This window comes from Sorex araneus, chromosome 5, assembly GCF_027595985.1.
Source record: "Sorex araneus isolate mSorAra2 chromosome 5, mSorAra2.pri, whole genome shotgun sequence".
Classification (NCBI taxonomy): Eukaryota; Metazoa; Chordata; class Mammalia; order Eulipotyphla; family Soricidae; genus Sorex; species Sorex araneus.
This window is the reverse complement of record NC_073306.1, coordinates 40,325,442-40,348,295: the sequence shown is the minus strand read 5'-3', so window position 1 is coordinate 40,348,295 and position 22,854 is coordinate 40,325,442. Positions and strand designations below refer to the sequence as shown.

The following is a 22,854-nucleotide window of genomic DNA, read 5'->3' as shown; positions in this document are numbered from 1 at the left end:
AAGGCTTTCTCACTGTACTATGACTCTGGCCCAATTTGTTATTATTGTAAAATCATGTAATTGAAAAAAATCAAAAAAGATTAGTGATGAAAAAGATCTCCTGTTACTCTGATGCCTTTCCCTGTAAGCTTTCATTGTTACCATTCTTAAGTTTGCTCCAGAGTTTTATATGCATATACAATTGTTTATGTCTAATGCACATTCTATTAAGTGCATAAGAAATAGAATTCTAAAAAAAAAAAGAAAAGAAATAGAATTCTGAAAAAAAAAATAGAATTATGTATACCTTGTTCTGTAACTTGTCTTTTTCTACTAGTTAATGAGTATAGAAAATTATACATACTATTATTTACAGGTATTAAATACATATCTGCTCATTCTTTTGCATATTCCAGAGGTAGTTAATTGAACAGAAGTATTATTTAATAAACCTGTTGAGTACAAAATTTTGCTATGAGACTTGAGCGATAGTACAGCAGGTAAAGCACTTGTTTTACATGTATCTGACCTGGGTTTGATGTGCGGCACCATATATGGTTCCCTGAGAAGCACCAGAAGTGATCTCTGAGCACAGAGCTAGGATTAAGCCCTGAGCATTGCCAGGTGTGGCCCCCAAAAAACACACACACATGTTTTGGTTACAAAATAAAATTATGTTGAATATTATTAAATGTAGATGCAATTTGCAGTTAGATATGAGTTTATCTAGGAGTGGAATTGCTGGCACAGTACTTTAAAATTCTATGAGGGGGCCAGAGAGCTAGTACAGTGGGTAAGGTGCTTGCCATGAACATGGCCGACTTGGGTTCAGCCCTCAGCACTGCAAATATGTGATGCCTGAGTTCTGCCAGTAATGATTGATGTGGATAGGTCAGGAGTAAACCCTGAGCACAGGCGGGTCTGGCCCACTAACACCAAAAAGCAGGGCTGGAGCGATTGTATGGTGGGTAGGTGTTTGCCTTGCACATAGCCAACCCAATTTCAATCTTCAGCATCTTATATGGTTGCCCAAGCACTATTAGTGATTCCTGAATGCAGAACCAGGAGTAACCCCTGTACTTGCTGGATGTGGCCCAAAAACTAAAACCAAACAAAAACCACAACCCCCCCTCAAAAAAAAAACTATGAGAAGAGCTAGAGAGATAATAGGGCCCTTGCCTTGCATGCAGCCAATTTACTTATGCTCCCCGTCACCCTTTATTTTTCCCTGAGCACAGAACCTGGAGTAAGCCCTGAGTTCCACTGGGTATGACTTCAAAATTAAAATAAAATAAAATTAGATACTTTGAGATATGGCTGTTCTTTTTTAAAAAGTAAGTTATGCCAGTTTATATTCTCATCAGTAGGGTATCAGAATGCCTTTCCTCCATATCTGTTCTAGTCCGGTATTTTGGCTTTTTAATCTTTGTTTTTTGTTTCTTCTGTTTTGGTTATGAATCCCACCTGGCTATGCTCAGGGCTTCTCCTGGCTCTGCATTCTTAGATCACTCCTGCCCGGTTTGGGGGGGTCATATGGGGTGCTGAGGATAGAATCTAGGCCAGCTGCTTGCAAGCCAGGAGCCTTACCTATTGAACTATCTTTCTGACCCTCTGTCTGGTATTTCAATAACTAAAATAATGTATCTTGGCCTAGTGTTTCATTGTAGCTCTCTCATGAATGAAGTTAAACATAACTTTATGTTTAAAAGCTTTTTTTTTTTTGCTTTTTTTTTTTTTTGGGGTCACACCGGGCAATGCTCAGGGGTTACTCCTGGCTCTGCACTCAGGAATTACCCCTGGCGGTGCTCAGGGGGCCATATGGGATGCTGGGAATTGAACCCGGGTCGGCTGCGTGCAAGGCAAACGCCCTACCCGCTGTGCTATCCAGCCCCTGTTTAAAAGCTTTGTATGAAAGGACAATTCAAACATGAGATGGAGAAAAAGGAAAGTTTGTGTTTAGATTAAAATATGTTTCTCTGGGAGCTTGAGGGTAACCTAGTCTATTATGTTCTACTGTTTTTGGAGTTACTAATTAAAGGTCTTTTATTATAAGAAGTAGGGATGATTCTGTAAGTAAAGGGTAGTAGCAGAGAGGGTCTCATAGTCCATATGTGGTGGTGGTGATCAAAACTGGATCATCTGTGTACAAACCAATACTCTTCTATATTCTCTCTGCTCCACACATAGTCTTGGCTCTGCACTAAGGGATCATTTCTGCCAGGGCTGGGGGGGACCATATGCTGTCTTAGGGATTGAACCTGGGTTGACTGCCTGCAAGGCAAGTGCCTTACCGGCTGTACTGTCTCTCTGAGGCACCACACCTCATATAGTCTTGAGAGGAATGGAAATGGTCCTCAGATATGAAAAAGATTTCTGAGGTTTTTTTTTTTTTTTTTTGGTCACACCCAGTGATGCTCAGGGGTTACTCCTGGCTTTGCACTCAGGAATTACTCCTAGCGGTGCTTGGGTGACCGTGTGGGATGCCGGGGATTGGACCCAGGTCGGCCGTGGGCAAGGCAAATGCCCTACCCGCTGTGCTATCACTCTGGCCCCAGCACTGAGTCTTATTGGGATTGAAACTATGTGTTTACAGGTGCAGCCATTGTACATTTTGAGACTTTTTATCAATGAATATTTAAGAGGCTAGTTTTAGAAGGCGAAGAGGTTGGTTGGGATTTGGGAGGATTGAGAGACACTGTAATCTTAGAGAACAGGAAAGATCAAGACTTCAAAATGATGTAAGAGATGAAGCTCTTTTTTCCACAGTTGATTCCTATTTCAGTTTAGATCCCTTCTGCATCTGTCTTTTTGTTTATCATTTTGGAGATAGTTGCAGTCTGGATTCTGTCCCTGATTCTGGGACGATCTGGAGATTAAGCCCTTCTTCCTTCAGCCTTCGTCTCTGCTCAGAAAGCATTCACATCTACTCTTGCAGGTCCTTTAGCGCCGTGATGATATGAAGACCATTGGAAGCATCATCTGGGAGTATTTTAGAGATAGAGACTTTCAAGCTTAGTTTTAGACATATTGGTTCTAAATCTGCATTTTATTTCACTTAAATTTTTATTATTTTTGGCATTGGGGCCACACCAGCAGTGCTTAGGGCTTACTCCTATGTCTGAACTCAGAGGTCATTCTTGGTGGACTTGGGAGACCATATGGGGTGCTGAGGATCAAATCTGGCTTGGCTGTGTGCAAGGTCAGCACCCTACACACTATACTATCTCTTCGGCCCCTGAATTTACATATTAATAAGGTGTTTCAACCAATGAGAAGTACTGCCATAAGATAGATGAGAATATACGGGGCTAGATAGATAGTACAGTGGGTAGTATGCGTGCCTTCCATGTGGCTAGCCTGGGTTCAATCACCAGCACCCAATGTGGTCCCCCAAACCCCACCAGGAGTGATTTCTGAGCAGAGCCTGGAGTAAGTCCTGAACACTACTAGGTGTGACCCAAAAGCCAGATAAACAAAGGAGATTATATTAGGTGCTAAGAGAGTATGTAGTTGATAGAACATTTTCTGGACTTTGGTTTAGCTCCATAAACTTGAAGTGGTAGTCTCTCAGCTTCCACAGGCCACTCCTATCCCCCACAGGGAAGTGGTGGAATACATGGTCCAGCATTTCAAGCCTCAGATCTTTGGTGACCGCAAGCCTGTGTATGATGGAAAGAAGAACATTTACACTGTTACTGCACTGCCCATTGGAAATGAACGGGTAAGTTTGGGACTTAGGCATATCCTGGGAGACAGCTATGTGGAATTTGAGTTACAGAAGCAGATCCATTTCATCTTTAGAATAAGGGGTGGGTAGATGTTAAGGTTTACTCAGCTTCCAAGTCCTTTCCTGTCCCGAACAGAGAGGTTAGATTTAAAGTAGACCCAAAGAACTTCCTGCTGAGTGAAATTGAGTGGGGCAGAAGCCCCAAACCAAGGTGGCTGGAGACGAATGGGTAGATTTATTCATTAATTTTTAGGGTGATGAGAGCCCTTTCCATTGGTGGTAGGGGCTTCAGAATATATCTGATAATCTTTGGGAGGCTGTGGTATTTGGGATTGAACTGGGACCTTGCACATGCTAGGCATGTGGTCCAGCTCTTTGAAATATTTCTTGGGCCTGGGTGTATGCAAGTCTTCATTTGGAGTCCCTGATGACTGAAGAAATGGATACTTGGCAAATCCATCAGGCAGAGGGTACTTGGAGTAAGAGATGCTGACTGTGTGTAATACTGGCCACTCTTCACCCTACCTCTTTTCTGAAGGTTGACTTTGAGGTGACTATCCCCGGGGAAGGGAAGGATCGAATCTTCAAGGTGTCCATCAAGTGGCTAGCCATTGTGAGTTGGCGAATGCTGCATGAGGCCCTAGTCAGTGGCCAGATCCCTGTTCCCTTGGAGTCTGTGCAAGCCCTGGATGTGGCCATGAGGCACCTGGCATCCATGAGGTACTGGATGTAGTTAGTATCTGGGCTACTAGTGGTGGCAGAACTGCTATGGCGGGAGGAGGGGAATGAGCAGTCCCTAATCAATAAAAACTTCTTTATTACCCTAAGATATGTCAGGCAGATGTGCATATACATTTAGATGGTTTAAAGTCTTGACCCTGACCCTTTTAGATGTCTTTGGACCTCACCCCGTCTGTCCCAGCAGGGCAGAGAAAGGGTAGAGACCTGCACAAGGTCAGTCTCACGGCTAGTCAAGAATCAGAGCTGGAATTAAAGCCCCGGTGTCCTGCCTTCCAGGCCAGGGCTCCTCCGTGCCCAGGATGCCTCACAGGGTGGGGGCCTGTGCCCGAGGGACCAGTTCTCTGCCTGTCCCTGCCAGGTACACCCCTGTGGGCCGCTCCTTCTTCTCACCGCCTGAGGGCTACTACCACCCGCTGGGGGGTGGGCGCGAGGTCTGGTTCGGCTTTCACCAGTCTGTGCGCCCTGCCATGTGGAAGATGATGCTCAACATTGATGGTGAGTGGGGAGAGCTGTGGAGCCAGGGGCACCCTAAATCCAGTGACCACACCCCCAGCCTCATCCCTCCCAGCTCTGCAACCACAGTCCTAGTCTAATCCCTACAGCCCTGGGACCCCTCCCCCACCCCAAAACCCTATAAGGAAGAGGGTGTGAAAGAGATGTGCCTTCATTTTTTTCTGAAGGACAGGACCTCATCTGAGTTTTCCTTACCCTGTCCCCACAGTCTCAGCCACTGCCTTCTATAAGGCACAGCCAGTGATTGAGTTCATGTGTGAGGTGCTGGACATCAGGAACATAGATGAGCAGCCCAAGCCCCTCACCGACTCTCAGCGTGTGCGATTCACCAAGGAGATCAAGGGTGAGGATCCAGTTGAGAGAACGGAAGTGGTTCTTTTGATTTGGGTGATGGCGGGGCACTGGCTCCCATTTCTGGCGCAGTGCCCTGGGAGTTGCTCCTGGTGGCGCTCAGGGAATCCTGTGATGCTAGGGATGGAACCTGAGCCTCCCACATGTAGAGCAAGTGCTCCAGTTCTTTTGTGATCTCTCCCTCGTCAGGTGTTAACTTTATCCTTTAAAGGAAAAATCTACTGGGTTGTGTTCGGTGTTGAGGAGAGAGGCCAAGCCTGGGCACATGAGAAATCCCTTTCAACCCTGACACACTGTTTCCCAGGTCTGAAGGTGGAAGTGACCCACTGTGGGCAGATGAAGAGGAAATACCGAGTGTGTAATGTTACCCGCCGCCCTGCTAGCCATCAAACGTAAGTTGACAGGGATATTAAGTCATTCTCAAGGGCTGATATTTCAACACATTCCCTGCCACCACCCACCAACCTCCCCTTACTTTCCGTACCCCCATTCCTGCTCTGAAAGTGAGACTTACTGACCCTGTGTTTGAAGATAAATGACAAAGGAAATTTGACATTCCTCCTCCAGCCTTCCAGTTATTGATAGATAACTTCAAAAGTTATTGATAGATAACTGTACCATTTTGTCTTCTTGATCTCCACCTTCCCTCCCTGGGCCTTTACTGTAGAGCAGGCATGTTGCCCTGACTCCTCTTTCAGTTTTGTAAATGCTAAAGTCTTTCTCAACTTACCTTTCCTCTCGAAAAGGAAAGCTGAGCTTCTGGCCTAGACTTTGAGGTAGCTGACACTAATTCTGTCCAGCTTCTCTCTTTTTTATTTTTCGGGCCACACCCACCGATGCATAGGGCTTATTCATGGGTCTGTGCTCAGGGATCACTCCTGGAGGGCTGGGGGACCTATGGGATGCCAGAGATCGAACCCCGGTCAACTGCATGGCAAGTGCCCTACCCACTATACTATCGCTACACACTCCCAAACCCCCCACATTTGTCTTCTTTTTCCAACTGAGGCTACTTCTGGTGATGGATGGATGGGCTGGTGGTTCTTAGAACCACCAAGACCATACCTGGTTATGCTGTGATGAGGATTGGGGGCCTACTGTGGGGATTGAACTCAGGGCCTTGCATGTGCTAGGCATGTGCTCTTCGACTCTCCTGGCCTCTCTGTCCACCTTGGTGACTTCAGACTGCACTGGACCATGAGTCTTTCTTGTGTTTCAAGCTTTTAGACTTAACATGAGAGGAGTCAAGTATGGTCCTGACTTAACTGTTTAATCTTTGATTTCTTCCTTGGGTCAGTGTATTGCCCACTTTCCCATGAGTGGCGGGCAGTGCTCAAAGAGGCCAGATAGGGATGAGGTCATGTTTGAGATTTCCCATGATTGTGGGTCTGGTGAGGCAGAATTGCATGCTAGGCCGTGACACTACCTTCCCTTCCCCCAAACAGGTTTCCCTTGCAGCTGGAGAGTGGACAGACCGTGGAGTGCACAGTGGCACAGTATTTCAAGCAGAAATATAACCTTCAGCTCAAGTATCCCCACCTGCCCTGCCTGCAAGTTGGCCAAGAACAAAAGCATACCTACCTACCCCTAGAGGTGAGGCTGCCGGCAATGATTGGGCCAGAGAACAGATACTGTCCCTTCACACTAATCCCCTCAGATCTCTTTCTTTCATTTGAAGTCTCTTGTCTTCATTGTGAATTTTGGAAAATTGACATCCTCAGTGTTACAAGGTCAGAAATGTAGGCCTTGTGTAGGCTAAGTATGTTGACTAAGTACTATCCATCTACACTATTTTTCTCTTGCTCTTTCCATATACACTATTTTTCTCTTGTTCTTTCAGTATTGTCCATGCAAAAGCTGTATTAGTTGTTTAGTAATTAGTTTATTAAGTGCTCAGAAGTGTCCTCTTTTTTGTTGTTTTTGGGTCACACCCAGCAATGCTCAGGGATTTCTCCTGGTTCTGCCACTCTGGAATTACTGCTGGTGGTACTTGGGGGACCATATGGGATGTTGGGGATTGAACCCAGGTCGGCCACAGGCAGGGCAAGCATCCTGAGCCCTGTATACTATTGCTCCAGCCCCTCAATATTCTCTTAATTTTGTTTGTTTGCTGCCTGGAACTAGTGATACTAAATGACTTACAGCTATGAGAATACCTTGTTTTACAGGAAACAGATATTTTTCTTTAAAAAATGTTTTGCTCCAGGATTTGTTATATTTTATCCTAAAAGCATATCTTTTAAATCCTATAATTGAAGAAAGAATACTAGACTATTTAAGCTGTAAAATACAACCTCAGAGGACTAGGCTACATGGTTTGTTATATATTAGCCAAAATGTCCAAATAGAAACGCCTGCTGTCTACTTACTTGTCCAGATCAGTGCTGCTCAGAATTTAGTCATACACTTGGTACTACTGTACACAAGCATTGGCATTAACAGAGTGTTGCTTGAAATGCAGAATCCCAAGTTCTACCCACATTAGTAGAATCCAGAGGAACTCAGGAACATTGAAGTTGGAGAATTACTTACATAGCTTACACTTCCTGGTATTTTATATTTTAGCAACAGGAGTCAGAATACCTGGGATTAAAACCAAGCCATTGGTTAGCATCTGGAATTCAGAACTAACTAGAGGGCATTAGGCTGAAAGAAGGGAAGTTACCAAACCTAAGAACTCTAAATTAATAACTTATGATGATGCCCAGAAAGTGGAATGAAAGCATTATGTTCTCTGAGGTATAAACAGAATTCCTTAGGTAACATTCTTTCTGTTTATACAATAGTAAGCTGGATAATTTATATAATGATTTTTATCTTCATTTTTACTGTTTATTTAACAAATGTTTATTGAGTTCTTGCTATTGTGTCATACTCTTCTTTTTTATTTCTTGGCCACACCCAGCATGTTTTGGGTTTACTCCTGGCTCTACACTCAAAGATCCCTGGTGGGCTTGGGGGCCATACAAGGTGCCAGAAATCAAATTTGGGTTGGCCGCATGCAAGGCCAAGTGTGCCACCCACTATATTATTTCTCCAGCTTTGGGTCATTCTTTTTTTTTTTTAGGTGCCAGAAATAGGGTTTAACAAGATAGATGATGCCTTAACAATCATGGAACTCCCATTCTAAAAGGGGGAGACAGAGTATATATGATAATAAGATACTATCAATGGTGGTGTTTCAAGAATAATAAAACAGGCTAAGGGAATAGAAGTAAGGGTGGAGGGGGTGGACAGTTACTTTAGTTACTGTGGTCAAGGTAAGCCTGTTTTAGGAAACAGTTGAGTTGAGTCCTAAATTATGAGATAGACCCAATCTGTAATCATCTGAAGGAAGGAGTTAATAGCAAATCCCAGAGCTCAGGTTCAGGGAGTTAGCTCAAGGATTGGAATTCATGCTTTGTTATTAGTTTTTGTTTTGGGCCTCACCCAGAGACGCTCTATTCCTCTCCTTCTGACTACTTCTTCACTCAGCATTCAAGAACTTGAATCTTTTGGGAGGATAGAAGGCCATAATGGTTAGCATGAAGAGTGTGGGGGGGGGTGGGGAGGGGCTGGCTGGGAGGAGGTTAGTAGATGGAGATGATTTTGGTTTGAGGCCACACCCAGCAGTGCTCAGAGGCTGTTCTTGGCTGTGTGTTCATGAATTGCTTGGGGGATCTTGTGATGCTGAGGTCAAATCCACACCTCCTGCATCACCCCTAAAAGGAAGTTCAACCCGTTAGCAATTCCTCACCATTCATTCTTCCCCTCACCACTCTTAGTAATTAATGAACTACTTCTGTCTCTATGGATTTTGTATATTCTGGACATATCATATAAATGGACTACATAGGACCTTTTATTTTATATGACCTATTTTTGATTGGTATATTTCACTTAGCATAGTGTTTCAAGATTCATGTATGTTGCAGCATATCAGAATCACCTCCATCCTTTTTGTTTTAAATTTTCTTCCATTAAGACTGAGTGACAGTTCTTTATATATATACCACATTTTATTTGCCCTTTAATTTACTGATGTACAGTAGCTTCCTTCTGCCTTTTGTTTTTTGTTTTTAATTTTTGTTTTTGGACCACACCCAGCAGTGCTCGGGGCTTACCCCAGGCTCTGAGTTCAGAGATGACACCTGGTGGAGCTCAAGGTACAAGCTGTGGTACCAGAGATTGAAGCCGGGTGAGCTGCATGCAAGGCAGGCATCCTGGATGCTGTGCTATTTTTCTGGCCCCTGCTTCCATCTTTTAACTGTTGTGAATAATACTCAATAAATACAGATATACTAATAATTTTATTATTTTTTTAAAAAAATATTTATTTATTTATTTTTGTCCATTCCTGCCATTGTTCAGGGTTTACTTCTCACTCTGCACTTAGGAATCAGTCCTGGCGGTGCTCTTGAACATATGGGATACCAGGGATTGAACCCAGGTCAACCGGGTGCAAGGCAACCACCTTACTCTCTCCAGCTTCTGTAATTTATTTTGATGCCACTTTTGGTTCTTTTGAATATATAACCAGAAATAGAATTACTGGATCATGTGGAAATTATGTAACGTTTTGAAAAATCTCCATGCTTCATATCTTTAGTAGTAGCTAAATCATTTTACATTTCTACCAGCAATGTATAAACATTTGATTTCACATCCAGAACATTCTGTATGTTCTACATTGTACTTTTCCTCATATTGATTCTGTAGCTGACATCTGTAGCAAGTGCTGCAAATTTAAGGTACCTTAAGGGAGCAACATTTCAAATTCCAGGCTTTGATTAAGTGAATCAACTGATTTGTGATTTGTGTAATTTTTGGACAGACTTTTGTTTTTTCCACCCATTGTTCAGCATGTACTCTAGAAATTAGGGAACAGAACCAGTACTTAAATTGTTGTCACTCAGTAGAGACAAGGGCCAGGAATATTGCTCATGAACTGGGGGGAAAAGCAGCTGGTATAGAAAAGGGATCATTAAGTCAATGATGGTTAGAGAGATCATTCGGGATGGGAGATGTGTGCTGAAAGTAAATAAAGACCAAATGTGATAGCCTCTCAGTATCTGTATTGCAAACCATAATTCCCCAAAGTAGAGAGAGAGTATGGGGGAAATTGTCTGCCATAGAGTCAGGGTGAGGGTTGAGATGGGGTGGGGGGTTATTGGGAATGTTAGTGGTGGAAAATGTGCACTGGTGGAGGGATGGGAGTTTGATCATTCTATAGCTGAGACTCAAACATGAAAGCTTTGTAACTGTATCTCACTGTGATTAAAAAAAAAAGTAACGAAACTATGTTGCATTTTAAAAAATTATTGTCACTGTGGGAACTAGGTGCACTTTTTATTTTGTCTAAATTCTCACAGCAACCTCAGGAAATAGCTAGACTTTTTCTGTGATTGAAATTAAAGAAGCTATCTGGGGCCAGAGAGATAGTACAGCGGTAAGGTGCTTGCCTTGCACAGGACTGACCCTGGTTTGATTCCTGGAACCCTATATGACTCCCCTGAGCACCACATAGTGTGGCTCAAAACAAACAAAAGTAAACAAACAAAAAAGCAAAATGAAATTAAAGGCGCAGTCTCAAGTGGATAATAGACCCACAAATGTTAACAATATCTAAAAATGGCAACGCTGGGCTTCAAATTTAAAACTTCCAAATATACTAGCTCTCCACTCTGTCAGAATGCTTCTTATTCAGCAGGGACTATCTCAGGAAGTCTTATGTATCAAAACTTTTCTGATGTCCATTTTGTTCAAGGCAGGATGCTTAATCACACCTTCAGGGCAGTATCCCTAATAGACAGGTTTCTATAATTCAGGGGTCAGTGATCACCTTTAGACTGAGGCTCAAGAGTTGAAAATCTGTACCAAGTCCTGTTCGGTTACAGGATGAAGAGGCCGCTATTGGAGAGCTGTCTACTACCTCTGGAATCTAGATTGTGTATTATAAGTTACCTAGTGTTCAGAAGAGCTCTATACTAGTTCCTGTGGTAAATAATGTTATGCTACAATTTGAGTGTCCCAAACTGTACCTAATTCAAGTACTTTTATTTATTTATTTATTACAATTTTTAATTTGTTAGTTTGTTTTTGGGGCACACCTGGCTGTACTCAGAGTTTTCTCCTGGTTCTGTGTTCAGGGATCTACTCCTGGCATGACTTAGGGGAGCATTTGAGGTGCCGGGGATTAAACCCGAGGTGGCTGTGTGCAGAGCAAGCACCTTATCCACTATATTATCTCTCCAGCCCCTCAAGAGCTTTATTTAACCTCCAAACAACCCTATGAGATTGTTTGTAGGTTTCCTTCACTTAACATATGAGACCTAAGCTCACATCTGGCTCTGGGTCCCAGAATCTTAATCATAAAATCGCTGTAATGCTTTTTGTATTTCACGTGCAGATTTCCTAACTCACCTGACAGTACACAGGAGTTTTGCATGTCCTTTCTCAGTGTTGACAGCCAGGGTCTCTTGCTTTACTGTGGGAGCCTGACCACAGGTGGGCAGTACTCAGGCCAGAGCTTCTTGTTCTTGTTTCCCCAGGTCTGTAACATCGTGGCTGGGCAGCGCTGCATTAAGAAGCTGACTGATAACCAGACATCGACCATGATAAAGGCTACAGCTAGGTCGGCCCCAGACAGACAAGAGGAAATCAGCCGCCTGGTCAGTGGGGCCACAGAAAAATGTTATTGGATGCTTGTTATAGGGTCCTGGTAGCGCAGATATTTTTCTGCCCTGGCAGTATCCTTATGAGAACATAAGTCTGGATTTTTTTTTCCTGGGACTCCATAATACTACCCTTGCTTCTTATCCCTGTAGCTTGCTTTACTTCCTATCTTTTCCCACCCTCTGAGTTACTTCCCTATATTATATAATCCCATTTACCTCATCCCCCATTTTCCCAACCCTCCTTTTGATGCCATTTCTTGCCAGCCCCAGCTGTTCTTTGAGGCTTTCTCCCTGAGTGAATAAACAGCATTTCCAGGTTGCTGCTCTTCTGAGGTCCCCTCCTTCTGTTTTGCAGATGAAGAATGCCAGCTACAACCTGGATCCCTATATCCAGGAGTTTGGGATCAAAGTCAAAGATGACATGACGGAGGTGACAGGGCGAGTGCTGCCGGCGCCTATCTTGCAGTACGGCGGCCGGGTGAGCAGGGTCAGGGCCAGACAACATATCTGGGGCCTTTGGTGGGAGGTTGGGTTGGATAGCCAGGGGCTTTTGTTCCCCTGCTCACCTGGCTCTATTGAGGCTCACCTGGGCGCCCCCTCTGCCTATCCCCAGAACCGGGCCATTGCTACACCCAATCAGGGAGTCTGGGACATGCGGGGGAAACAGTTCTACAATGGGATTGAGATCAAAGTCTGGGCCATCGCCTGCTTCGCACCCCAAAAGCAGTGTCGAGAAGAGGTGCTCAAGTAAGGAGGGTTGTTTGGATGGATGGAAGGGTGGGAAGGACCCTAGAGCCGTTTACCTTTCCCTCCCACTAAGGGGTCGGGTTTGATTTGTTGTCTCTTCTTTCTGACCCTATCTCTTTACCTCCCCGTCTGCTCTCTAACTTGAACTGTATCTGCCTGTTTCTCTTCCTGCCACCTGTGGTCAGGAATTTTAATAAATAGGATTTCATGTTTGGTGGAGATGATGGTTTCAGGGTGTGAATCTTCTAAGAGAAACCTTAATTTTTTTTTATTAATAGCATTTTAAGTTGTAATGATAACTAATGTTTATGAACTCTTGTACCTAATTTTGTGTTCCTTCATTTCATCTTCACTGTTAGCTGGTGCTATTCCATTTTTAGGAGACTGAGGCTCAGAGAAATTAAAGATAACTTGAATATGGTTGCATATCAAGTATCAAAGTATCAAAGATGATCAAATTAGGTCTCAGACTTCAAAGGTTTTATTTTCTTACTTGGGAACAAAAAGGAGTTAACTGTTCAACTGGTTCTCTGAATTGTTCTTTCCTGTCCACAGAATTTTTTTGTTTGTTTCTTTTTGTTTTGGGTTCACACTCCTTGATGCTCAGGGCTTACTCCTGGCCCTGTGCTCATGAATCACTCCTAGTGGACTTGGGGGACCATATGGTGTACCAGGGATCAAACCCAGGTTGGCTGTTAAGGCAAATGCCCCACCCACTGTAATATTGCTGTGGCCCCTTTTCACAGAATTTTTACTGTCAGGTTTAAGAAATCAGAATTGGGGCCGGAGTGATAGCACAGAGGGTAGGGCGTTTGCCTTGCACGCGGCCGACCCGGGTTCGATCCCCGGCATCCCATATGGTCCCCCAAGCACTGCCAGGGGTAATTCCTGAGTGCAAAGCCAGGAGTAACCCCTGAGCATTGCTGGGTGTGACCCAAAAAGCAAAAAAAAGAAAAAGAAAAAAGAAATCAGAATTGGTGAATATGATCTGAAGAAAGTGATGTAGCTAAATGATTTAAAGGAACACAGGAGCTAGAGAGATAGCATAGAGGTTAAGGCCTTCCTGCGCTGACCCCTGTTTGATTTCAGGAGCCATGTTGTCCCTGAACATAGCCAGGATGGCCCAGGTAATCCCCAGCACTGCAGGGCTGAGCTTTGCCCACCATAGAAACTTCACGTTGAACCACTAGAGTCCTGCTCCTGCCCGCTCTCCTAAGCACCACTTGGGGGTTGCAGGGGTGGGTAAATAGGGAATCAAGGTCTTGAGTAAATGAGTAAGTGACCCTGCCCCTTGATTTCCCTTGTACTCTTTAAACAACTTTATTGGGAGATATTCAGATACTGAAAAATTAGCTCATTGAAAGTGTATTTTGTTCATTTTGGCATTCTTTTGAAGTATGACTTTTCTCTTTGAATCTTAATTGAGGTTAGTGTACCATGGGTGTAAGAACTAACTGATGAAACTGGCCACTTTTGGTAGTTTTTGAGGATAATGAAGAGGTATATCTTAGCGAGTGATACTACCCTGAGGGTGCATTTTCCCTTTTTCTGTCTTCCTGCACAGACACACAACTACTACCATCGCACTTGCAGTTTCTCTTAAATGTGTTGCTTTTTCTTTTTTTTTTAATCAAAAAAACAATTACATGGCTTACAATAGGTTGGTTTTTTTTTTTTGGGGGGGGGGTTTGTTTTTTTTGCTTTTTTCAGTCAAACCGAGCGATGCACAGGGGTTACTCCTGGCTCTGCACTCAGGAATTACACCTGGGAGTGCTCGGGGGACCATATGGGATGCCAGGAATTGAACCTGGGTCAGCCGCATGCAAGGCAAATGCCCTATCTGCTATACTGTCGATCCAGCTCTGGCTTAAAATAATCTTAATGTTTACACTTTTGGTCTGTAAAGTTACTGCACCTCCATCACTGCAGTGCCTAATTAGGTCACTTTTAGTCTGGCCCCTGTACCTTATTGGTAACCTCAATTCTAAGGTTGGTTTTCTTTATTTTGGGTGGGGTGGCCACACCCGGCAATGCTCGGAGGTTACTCCTGGCTTTGTACTTAGGAATTACTCCTGAGTGGTGCTTGGGAGAACCTGGGTCAGTATTGTACAAGGCAAGCACCCTTCTGAGGTACTATCTTTCCATGCCTCTGAGGTTTGTTTTCTTTATCCAATCCCTTTTTTGGTTTAAATACCACACATGAGTGACATAATGAGTTCCTTTTATCTCCTTTACAGGGTCCTTAAGATTTTAGCTCCATTTAGTTCACACCACTGCTAGCCTTGGCCTTCTATTGAAAGGCTAACACTTGACTTTATGGGAGATGTTCCTAACATTTGTATCTGTCCTGTATCTCCTCATTGGTTGTTTATTGTATTTGTGCCTCTCTTTCATTCCTATCTCCTTTTCTTGCCCAGTACTTATGAAAAGCAATCAGTTGTTTTAGATATTTTGGGGGAAAGAAACTAATGAACCTAAAATCTCAATAGGACGAAGTGAGTTTAACAGACATTTCATTTCGAGTGATCCCTAGATTTCAAGGGATAAGTTGTGTGACTTGTGTGCCAGGCCTAGGATTCCCAGTTGAGTGTGTCATTCTGAGCTAAAGATAAGAACCTTTAGTTTTGATGATGGATAAGATTGTCCAAGTAGAGTAAGCGCATTGTGAACAGAAGCTGAAATTGGAACTCAGAGAAATTGGAACAGAAACTCAGATTGGAACTCAGAGCACTAAATGTATCTTCCTAAATGTATCTGAGGTGATGGGATCCAGAACCCAGGCAAAGGTATATTTCCACTGAGACAGAGAGAGCAGGTATATGTCACGGTGGAGGTGAAGAAGTTGATGACTGGGAAAGGATAAGGAATTCCTAGGATCAACCCTTAGAGTGTTTTGGGTTTTCTTTAATTCTTGTTGGTTTGTTTTCATCTGACTAAAGAGGCCTTGTTCTAGCTATTGCATGTTTAGGACAGAATTTCAAGACTCTCCTTATTCTAGATTCTTCTCAGCATCTCGTAACCCACACCTGTGGACACAATATCCCACATGTGATCTGTAAATTGAGAGAAGATTGGGAATACCCTTTTGAAGTAAAGACCCACTATTAATGTAATTTAGTAACACATTGGCTATTATTTAGCAGGTGTTTATTTACAAGGCAGATGAATGGGACAATATTGTTTGTAATCCTTCATACCCTTGGCTTTTATTTACATGAAATAATGATTAGGTTGTCTTGTTTTGTTATATTTATTTCATTTAAAGTAAATATTGCAGATAAATCTGATGTCCTTTTATAGTCTCTTTCTAGTACCATTTCCTTTTTCTCATGCATCCAACTGATGTGAATTATAACTTTTCTAGTCAATTTATATACTTTCTAATCTATGCATGATTTTAAAATTTCCATAATAGTGTCATACCTTATTTATCTTCCTTATGTTTGTGTATGTATGTGGAAAACTGTTTTTCCCATTACATAAATTTTTAAATCTATTGTATTGATATTTATATGCTATATAGTAATAACCCTTAAATAAGTGCTTGCATTTTCTCTAGTACATTTTTGCTTTTAATCTAAATCTAGGCGTTTCACAAATTAAATTTCCAGCTGCTCATTAGATTTATGCAGCTTGAATTTTTTCAGATTTTTGCTGCATGTGTATCCTCTTTTCCTACTGTGTTTCTCCTTCCCAGGATAAATCTCTAGAGCCACAGGAAGAAAGCTCCTTTAGTTGTTCATTCTCAGGTTTCAAAAAGCCAGTGAGAGGAGGGAGCTTATTTCCAACGAAAGTCTCCTATGCTTGTATCACTATTAAAATTTAATTTAATTTGAGTGAAGAGGCTTTCTTCTTGGGCATCTGTACCAGCACAGGAGTCAGCTACTTGAGTGGGACAGGTGGAGACCCTGAGAAGTACCACAGGTCCCTTCTTTAGCCTCTACCAGCTCTCTGACCCTAAAATGCTTAGTAAAGTCTCTTATCTTATTCCATGATAACGGTACTTTTTTGTACTTGCTGTGATCATTTCTCAGTTGTCTTAGAAGCTCAGTGCCTCTTGTGGTTCTAGGTACTTAAGACGGAGGTATTTGATCAGAGGTATTAAAGTAGATCTTATTGCCTTTTGTCATGGCTGTCTGTTGTGCTGCAGGAACTTCACGGACCAGCTTCGGAAGATTTCCAAGGATGCAGGCATGCCCATCCAGGGCCAGCCTTGCTTCTGCAAATACGCACAAGGAGCAGACAGCGTGGAGCCCATGTTCCGGCATCTCAAGAATACCTACTCAGGGTTGCAGCTCATTATCGTCATCCTTCCAGGGAAGACACCAGTGTATGGTACAGTTCTCTGGGGACATAATATTGTTAGGTCTCTTCTCAGGGACGTTCCCTATCAGGCCAGCTAATAGGGAAGACTCCTGGCTGCAGCCAGAGCTGCCTCTTAATGTCAGTGCCCCACCTTCTGAAAAATATAATGCCTATATGAACATCTATATTAGCTGGAAGTTCCCTTCCAAGGACATTTGCTGGGTTTCTCTGTGTATTGGTATGCCATGGTAGGCCCTGCCAGGTGCAAAGATGCGTCCATCCAGATTCTTACGCATCAGAGTACATTGTCTGCAAATTTTAGGTGGTTTCTATTAGTTGCCTTGGAATGATCAGGACTTTTTAAGAAGTTGTCTTTCTCTCTGTCTCTTTTCCTTTCTTCAGGAATGGTAATATATCCATCTGTCTCAGTGCCCTGGCCCTGACCCTGACCCCAATCCCGACCCTGACCCTGACGCCGACCCCGACTCTTACTGATTTCCCTCTCTCCCTTCGTATATATATTATTTCTCCCTTCATATTTTTTGTTGGAGGGCACATGGGGATTGTTAGGGCCCATATCCAGGAGTGCTGATATGACCCCTGCTAGTGTTAAGGGGGGACTATCTAGTGCTGAGGATTCAAACCTGGGTTGGTTGCTTACAGAGAGAACCTCTGTACTGTCTCTGTGGCCCTCCTTCCTGCTTTTAAGAGATTTCTTCTACCTTGCTTAATTACTGTGTGCTCTTTATCCCTACCCATCCCGCTAATTCTGCAATTTCATACCGTTAAACTATAAATATCTTTAGAGCATAGCACCTTAATCATGTCATCTCATTTAACTTTGGTTGCCTATTTTTTTTCTTCAAAAAAAAAAACTGGGAGTAATGCTGGGAATTGAACCCAGGTCTCATGCATGCATGCATGCATGTCTGCAGTTCACCATTGAACCACATCCTTCATCTTCATCAAATATTTTGAATCTTTATATTATACTCCCTTGTGAGCCATGTTTTCAATTGTTTCATCTATTTCCCCTCTACTTTGATCTTAAACCTCTATAGCGGGTAACCCATGGCTTTTCTTTGTTCTTCTTTCCCTTTAACATCTTGATATTTTTTATCTCACTTTATTTGGGAGTGGGGTGGTTTGGGGCACACACAGGTGTGCTCAGAGCTTACCCTTGACTCTACTCCCAGGTATTACTCCTGGTAGCACTGGGGGACCATGCTCAGTGCCAGGCACCAAACCTGGGTCAGCTGTACTATTCCTCTAGCCCCTCTTAGTTTATTTTTGTCATTTTCAGGAACATCTCTTTTCTATATTTTGCTCTTTTTTCCTGTCTTTGCATACTAGAAAAATTCTCATCTATTTCAGGTGATCGATCCAGTTATCACTTATTGTCATGATGTTATAGTAGATTATCTAGTTTTTGATTCAGCTACAAAGTTTTACAGCTCAAGTGTGGCCTTCTTACTATTCTTCTTTACTCCTGAGAGAGCCTGTTAATCAACTGCTATATGTGAAACACTGTGGTTTTCTAATCTGAGGTAATTCTGACCTTGAATATTTAGTGCCAGATCCTGAATACTTTTTATAAATAAAGCAGATGTAGTCACTACCCTTATTTTGATATGCCATCTCTTTAATAGCTTGTCATCTTCTCGTCTATCAGTAAACTCTTCTGTTTTGGGTTTTTTTTTTTTTTTTTAATTGGGGGCTGGAGCCATAGTACAATGGGTTGCATGTAGCCAAACTGGGTTCGATTCCCAGCATTCTATATGGCTCCCTGAGCACTCTAGGAGTGATTCTTGATTGCAGAGTCAGGAGTAATCTCTGAGCACTGCCAGGAGTGGTCCCCAAACGAACAAACAAAAAGTTGGCCTGCACCTGGCTGTACTCAGGGCTCACTCCTGGTTCTGCTTTCAGGGATCACTCCTGGCAGGGCTTGGGGACCTCCTTTCAGACGTTCACTTTGGAGGCAGTTTGTCTTCTCCTGCTTCCTCTCCACTATTCGTGTTTTCATAATTTAAGGTCGAGTTCCTGTTCACCATCCACACTTTCGTTTTAGGTTTTTTTTTTTTTTTTCTGTTTTTCAGTTGTGGGGACCATAAATGACTATGTCTTAGGGACTATGCAGTGATAGAGATCAAACCCAGAAGCTCACATGCAAGGCATGTGTGCTCTATCACTTGAGCCACATCCTCAGCACTCAATCTACTTGACACTTTATTTTTTTTTGGATCACTGTTGCTGCGGGGGCCATACCTGGTGAACCAGGTGCTCAAAGGCCACCAAGGTCACTCTTTGTGTGCTTGTGCTTGGATTTCATGCAATGCCAGGGATCAAATTCAGGCCTGCTAACATTTCTTCTTGTGTCTTCATTCATGCCAACACACACACACACACACACACACACACACACACACACACACACACACACACAGAGTCAACGGTGTTCAGGTCTTTCTCCTGTCTTTGCACTCAGAGATCACTCCTTTCAGACACACACACACACACACACACACACACACACACACACACAGTCAATGGTGTTCAGGTCTTTCTCCTGTCGGGCTTGGGGAGACCATATAGGATGTTAAAAGTCTAACCATAGAAACATCTTTTGTTTTGAAGTTACATAGCACTGCATTAGATTGTCTTGCTTTTCTGAGTTTCATGAGTTAGTTATATTTCTAACTGGGGTAAACAATAGATCCTCTGCTTATTCCTTCTCTGTATTTTCCAATCTCTAGTTTTTGTTCACATCATTTGCCTTGGCTTAGAATATCTAATAACTCATCTTATCATGCAACTTGTCTTTTAAAATTCTCTATTGTTCAGGTCCTAGTTTGAATGTACTCATTTCTTGAAGCTCCTCTTGTATCCCTCCTGGAGGATCAACTTGTCTCTGTATTTCTGCAGAAATTTTTTTCAGGAGACTGTCAATTACTGCCTTATTATTTTGAACACGGAATATACCATTCTCTGAAATCTTTCCTCCACACCTAAATGCCTATGGGGAGAACCTTGAACTGAGATTTGATACTCAGTAGTTCCTTTTAGAGGGAATTAGGTTGACTTTCAGTCAGTGGGCCTCAAACTTAAACAGATCGATGACCTTGGATGGAAAATAAGGATATGTTTTAGGAGCACTGTCTTGAATGATTTCATATTTCTGGTTTCTTCAAGTAAAGGGAGAATCTAATGTTTTGGCTTCCCTGAAAAACAGGACTTATTTAGACTTCTTTGTTTTCTGAACTTAATGTTAAGTCTCTCTCAAGTATCATACTCTTTGTTTCTTCCAGTTGCATGTTACTTCTTGATTATAATGCTTGTATGGTAGTATATTCTACCTGCTGAATTAATCCAGCTGAAAAAAGAAGCAGTCTAAGCCAGTGCAAAAGGAGCAGTGCTGGAGCACATGCTTTGCGTGTAGCAGGCCAGGTTCCATCCATCAGACCACATGGTCCTCAAGGCACAGCCAGGAGTGAGCCCCCAAACATCCAGCTGGAAGTAGTCCGTATTACCAGGAGTGGCCCCCAAAAAAAACAACACCAAAAATAATAAAAGAGGATCAGAACCAGAATGATAGTATAATGCTTATGGTGCTTTTCTTCCATGTGGCTGATCCAGATATGATCTCCAGCATCCTGTATGGGTCCCTGAGCCCTGAATCCTGAGTTCAGTGCCAGGAGTAACCCTGAGCTCTACCAGGTGTGGCCACAGTGGCACCCCCCCCCCAAAGTAAAGAGGATCAGCCAGCTTTTTCTAAAGACCTTTCACCCTGGAAGGTGAAGGTAATAAAATTTTTTGTTATGGTCAAAAGCAAAGTCCATTTGGCATCGTAATTCCTCTGAAAGTGTAGACAGTCAAATTTACCTAATTTTTTGGGTTTGTTTTGGGGCTTTATCTGATGAGCTTGGGTTACTCCTGGTTCTGTGCTAAGGAATTACTCCCGATGGGACTCTGGGGACCATATGATGTTGGGAATCTAATCCTGGTCAGCTGCATGCAAAGCAAGTACCCTACCCACTCTACTATCTCTTCAGCCCTAGAATTTTTAGTTAGTATATCATATCTTATCCTATCTTTTGTATATTTAGCTAATTATCCATAAAGATACTGTTGTCTTTTTTTAAAGTATACTTACACTTTTTTTAAAAATTGCAATATAATATACTTACAGAAATCTTAGATGTATGGTTCACTTGATTTTTCTCAAAGTGAGACAGCAGTGTAATCAGAACTCAGTTTTGGTAGCAGAACAGTACCACAGCCATGTTACTATAATTGTCCATCAATAGCAACCAGTTATTTTACCTCTAAAGCTTGAACAGTCTTGTACTGAAAAATCTTGTATTTGTTCTATATATGGGTATATAATATACACCCCATTTTTTGTGGGGTGTGGTGTTTGGACCATATCCAACAATACTCGGGGGTTACTATTGGTTCTGCACTCAGAAATCACTACTGGTGGTGCCTGGGGGACCATATGGGATGCTGGGGATGGAACCCAGCAAGTGCCCAACCTATCTCTCCAGCTCCTGCTTTTCACTTTTTAATATTGTCTTGTGTTAAACAGAAATTTAAGTTTTTATGTACTCTGGCTTATTAATATTTTTCTCTAAGAATTGTATTTTGTGTCATTTAAAAAATTCCAGGGTCATGAATATACTAATCTGTTTTCTTTTAAATTTTTAACTTTCTCATTTAGAACTAAATGAGTTCTCAGAAACTGTTTTCCTTGTGTCCTGATAGTGCAAGTGCAGAATCTACATTAGTAAATGTATCCAGGGTAAAAGCAGAAAATAACTTGGCTCTGAAATTTTTCCCTCTTGAGTTTTGTTCTGTTTTGGGGGCCATATTCAGCAATGCTCAGGGCTTACTTCTGGCTCTGCACTAAGGAATCACATGTGAGCATGACTTCGGGTGCCAAGAATAGGTCCTGTGTCGGCTGCATCCAAGGCAAGTGTCCTACCCTCTGTACTTTGCTCTTAGCCTTCCCTTAGCTTTTTTTTTTTTTTTAAACATGTTCAAGTCTTTCCCATTGAAAGCATAGAATGCTTTATTAGTCTTACATCTCTCAGTATTTTTATCTCACCAAGGCAGTTTTTGCCTCTATAGATTAATCTTTCCCCTCATTACTCCTAAATCCAAAGGACATTTTCTGGTACTCAACCAGATATCTCAGGAGCCTTTGACCACTTCTGCTCTTTAGAATAAACCTCTTTTCTTACTCATGGTGCAATAGTGTCTTGGTCTTTCTTTTAGTTCTTAATTTTTCTCAATAGAGCATACTGTAAATTTTGGGAGTTGCTAAAAATTCATGTCTCCGTTTTCTTTTTTCGCTGTGTTCTCCTTGGTGATCTCATCAAGATAATGCTTTCCATTAGGTACCTAAATATCTCACAGATTTGCTTATTGATTATACTTCTTTTGAGCTTCCAATGAACTAGTCTCTGATGCTTAGTTGATGTCTTCACTCAGATAACCAAAAAATAACTTCAAGCTCAAAATAATTAGAATGTATGATCTATCCTGTTATGAAAGATAGAAATCCAGGAGTTATTCATAAAAATTGGTTTTTGCTTACTTACATATATAATCTCTGTAGCACTGTAGCTCATTGTTCATCCACTTGTTCAAGCGGGCACCAGTAATGTCTCCATTGTGAGACTTGTTGTAACTGTTTTTGGCATGTTGAATATGCCACGGATAGCTTGCCAGGCTCTGCTGTGCGGGCGGGATACTCTTGGTAGCTTGCCCGGCTCTCCAAGAGGGATGGAGGAATCGGACCCGGGTCGGCTGTGTGCAAGGCAAATGCTCTACCCG

At 42.5% G+C, this 22,854-nt stretch overlaps 1 protein-coding gene across 2 annotated transcripts in view; it reads left to right on the top strand.

The window, feature by feature from the left end:
* AGO1 (argonaute RISC component 1) overlaps window positions 1-22,854 on the top strand; it is a 43,444-nt gene that overhangs the window by 7,823 nt on the left and 12,767 nt on the right. The window contains exons 3-12 of one of the 2 annotated variants that reach the window (XM_004614252.2): window positions 3,580-3,700; window positions 4,245-4,426; window positions 4,806-4,942; window positions 5,169-5,303; window positions 5,616-5,703; window positions 6,757-6,904; window positions 11,842-11,961; window positions 12,323-12,445; window positions 12,581-12,714; window positions 16,865-17,049. In XM_004614252.2, the coding sequence (XP_004614309.1) occupies window positions 3,580-3,700; window positions 4,245-4,426; window positions 4,806-4,942; window positions 5,169-5,303; window positions 5,616-5,703; window positions 6,757-6,904; window positions 11,842-11,961; window positions 12,323-12,445; window positions 12,581-12,714; window positions 16,865-17,049 (1,373 nt within the window). Of the gene's footprint in view, window positions 1-3,579; window positions 3,701-4,244; window positions 4,427-4,805; window positions 4,943-5,168; window positions 5,304-5,615; window positions 5,704-6,756; window positions 6,905-11,841; window positions 11,962-12,322; window positions 12,446-12,580; window positions 12,715-16,864; window positions 17,050-22,854 lie in introns of those variants that run through there. The other variant, XM_055137896.1, reaches the window with a different exon arrangement.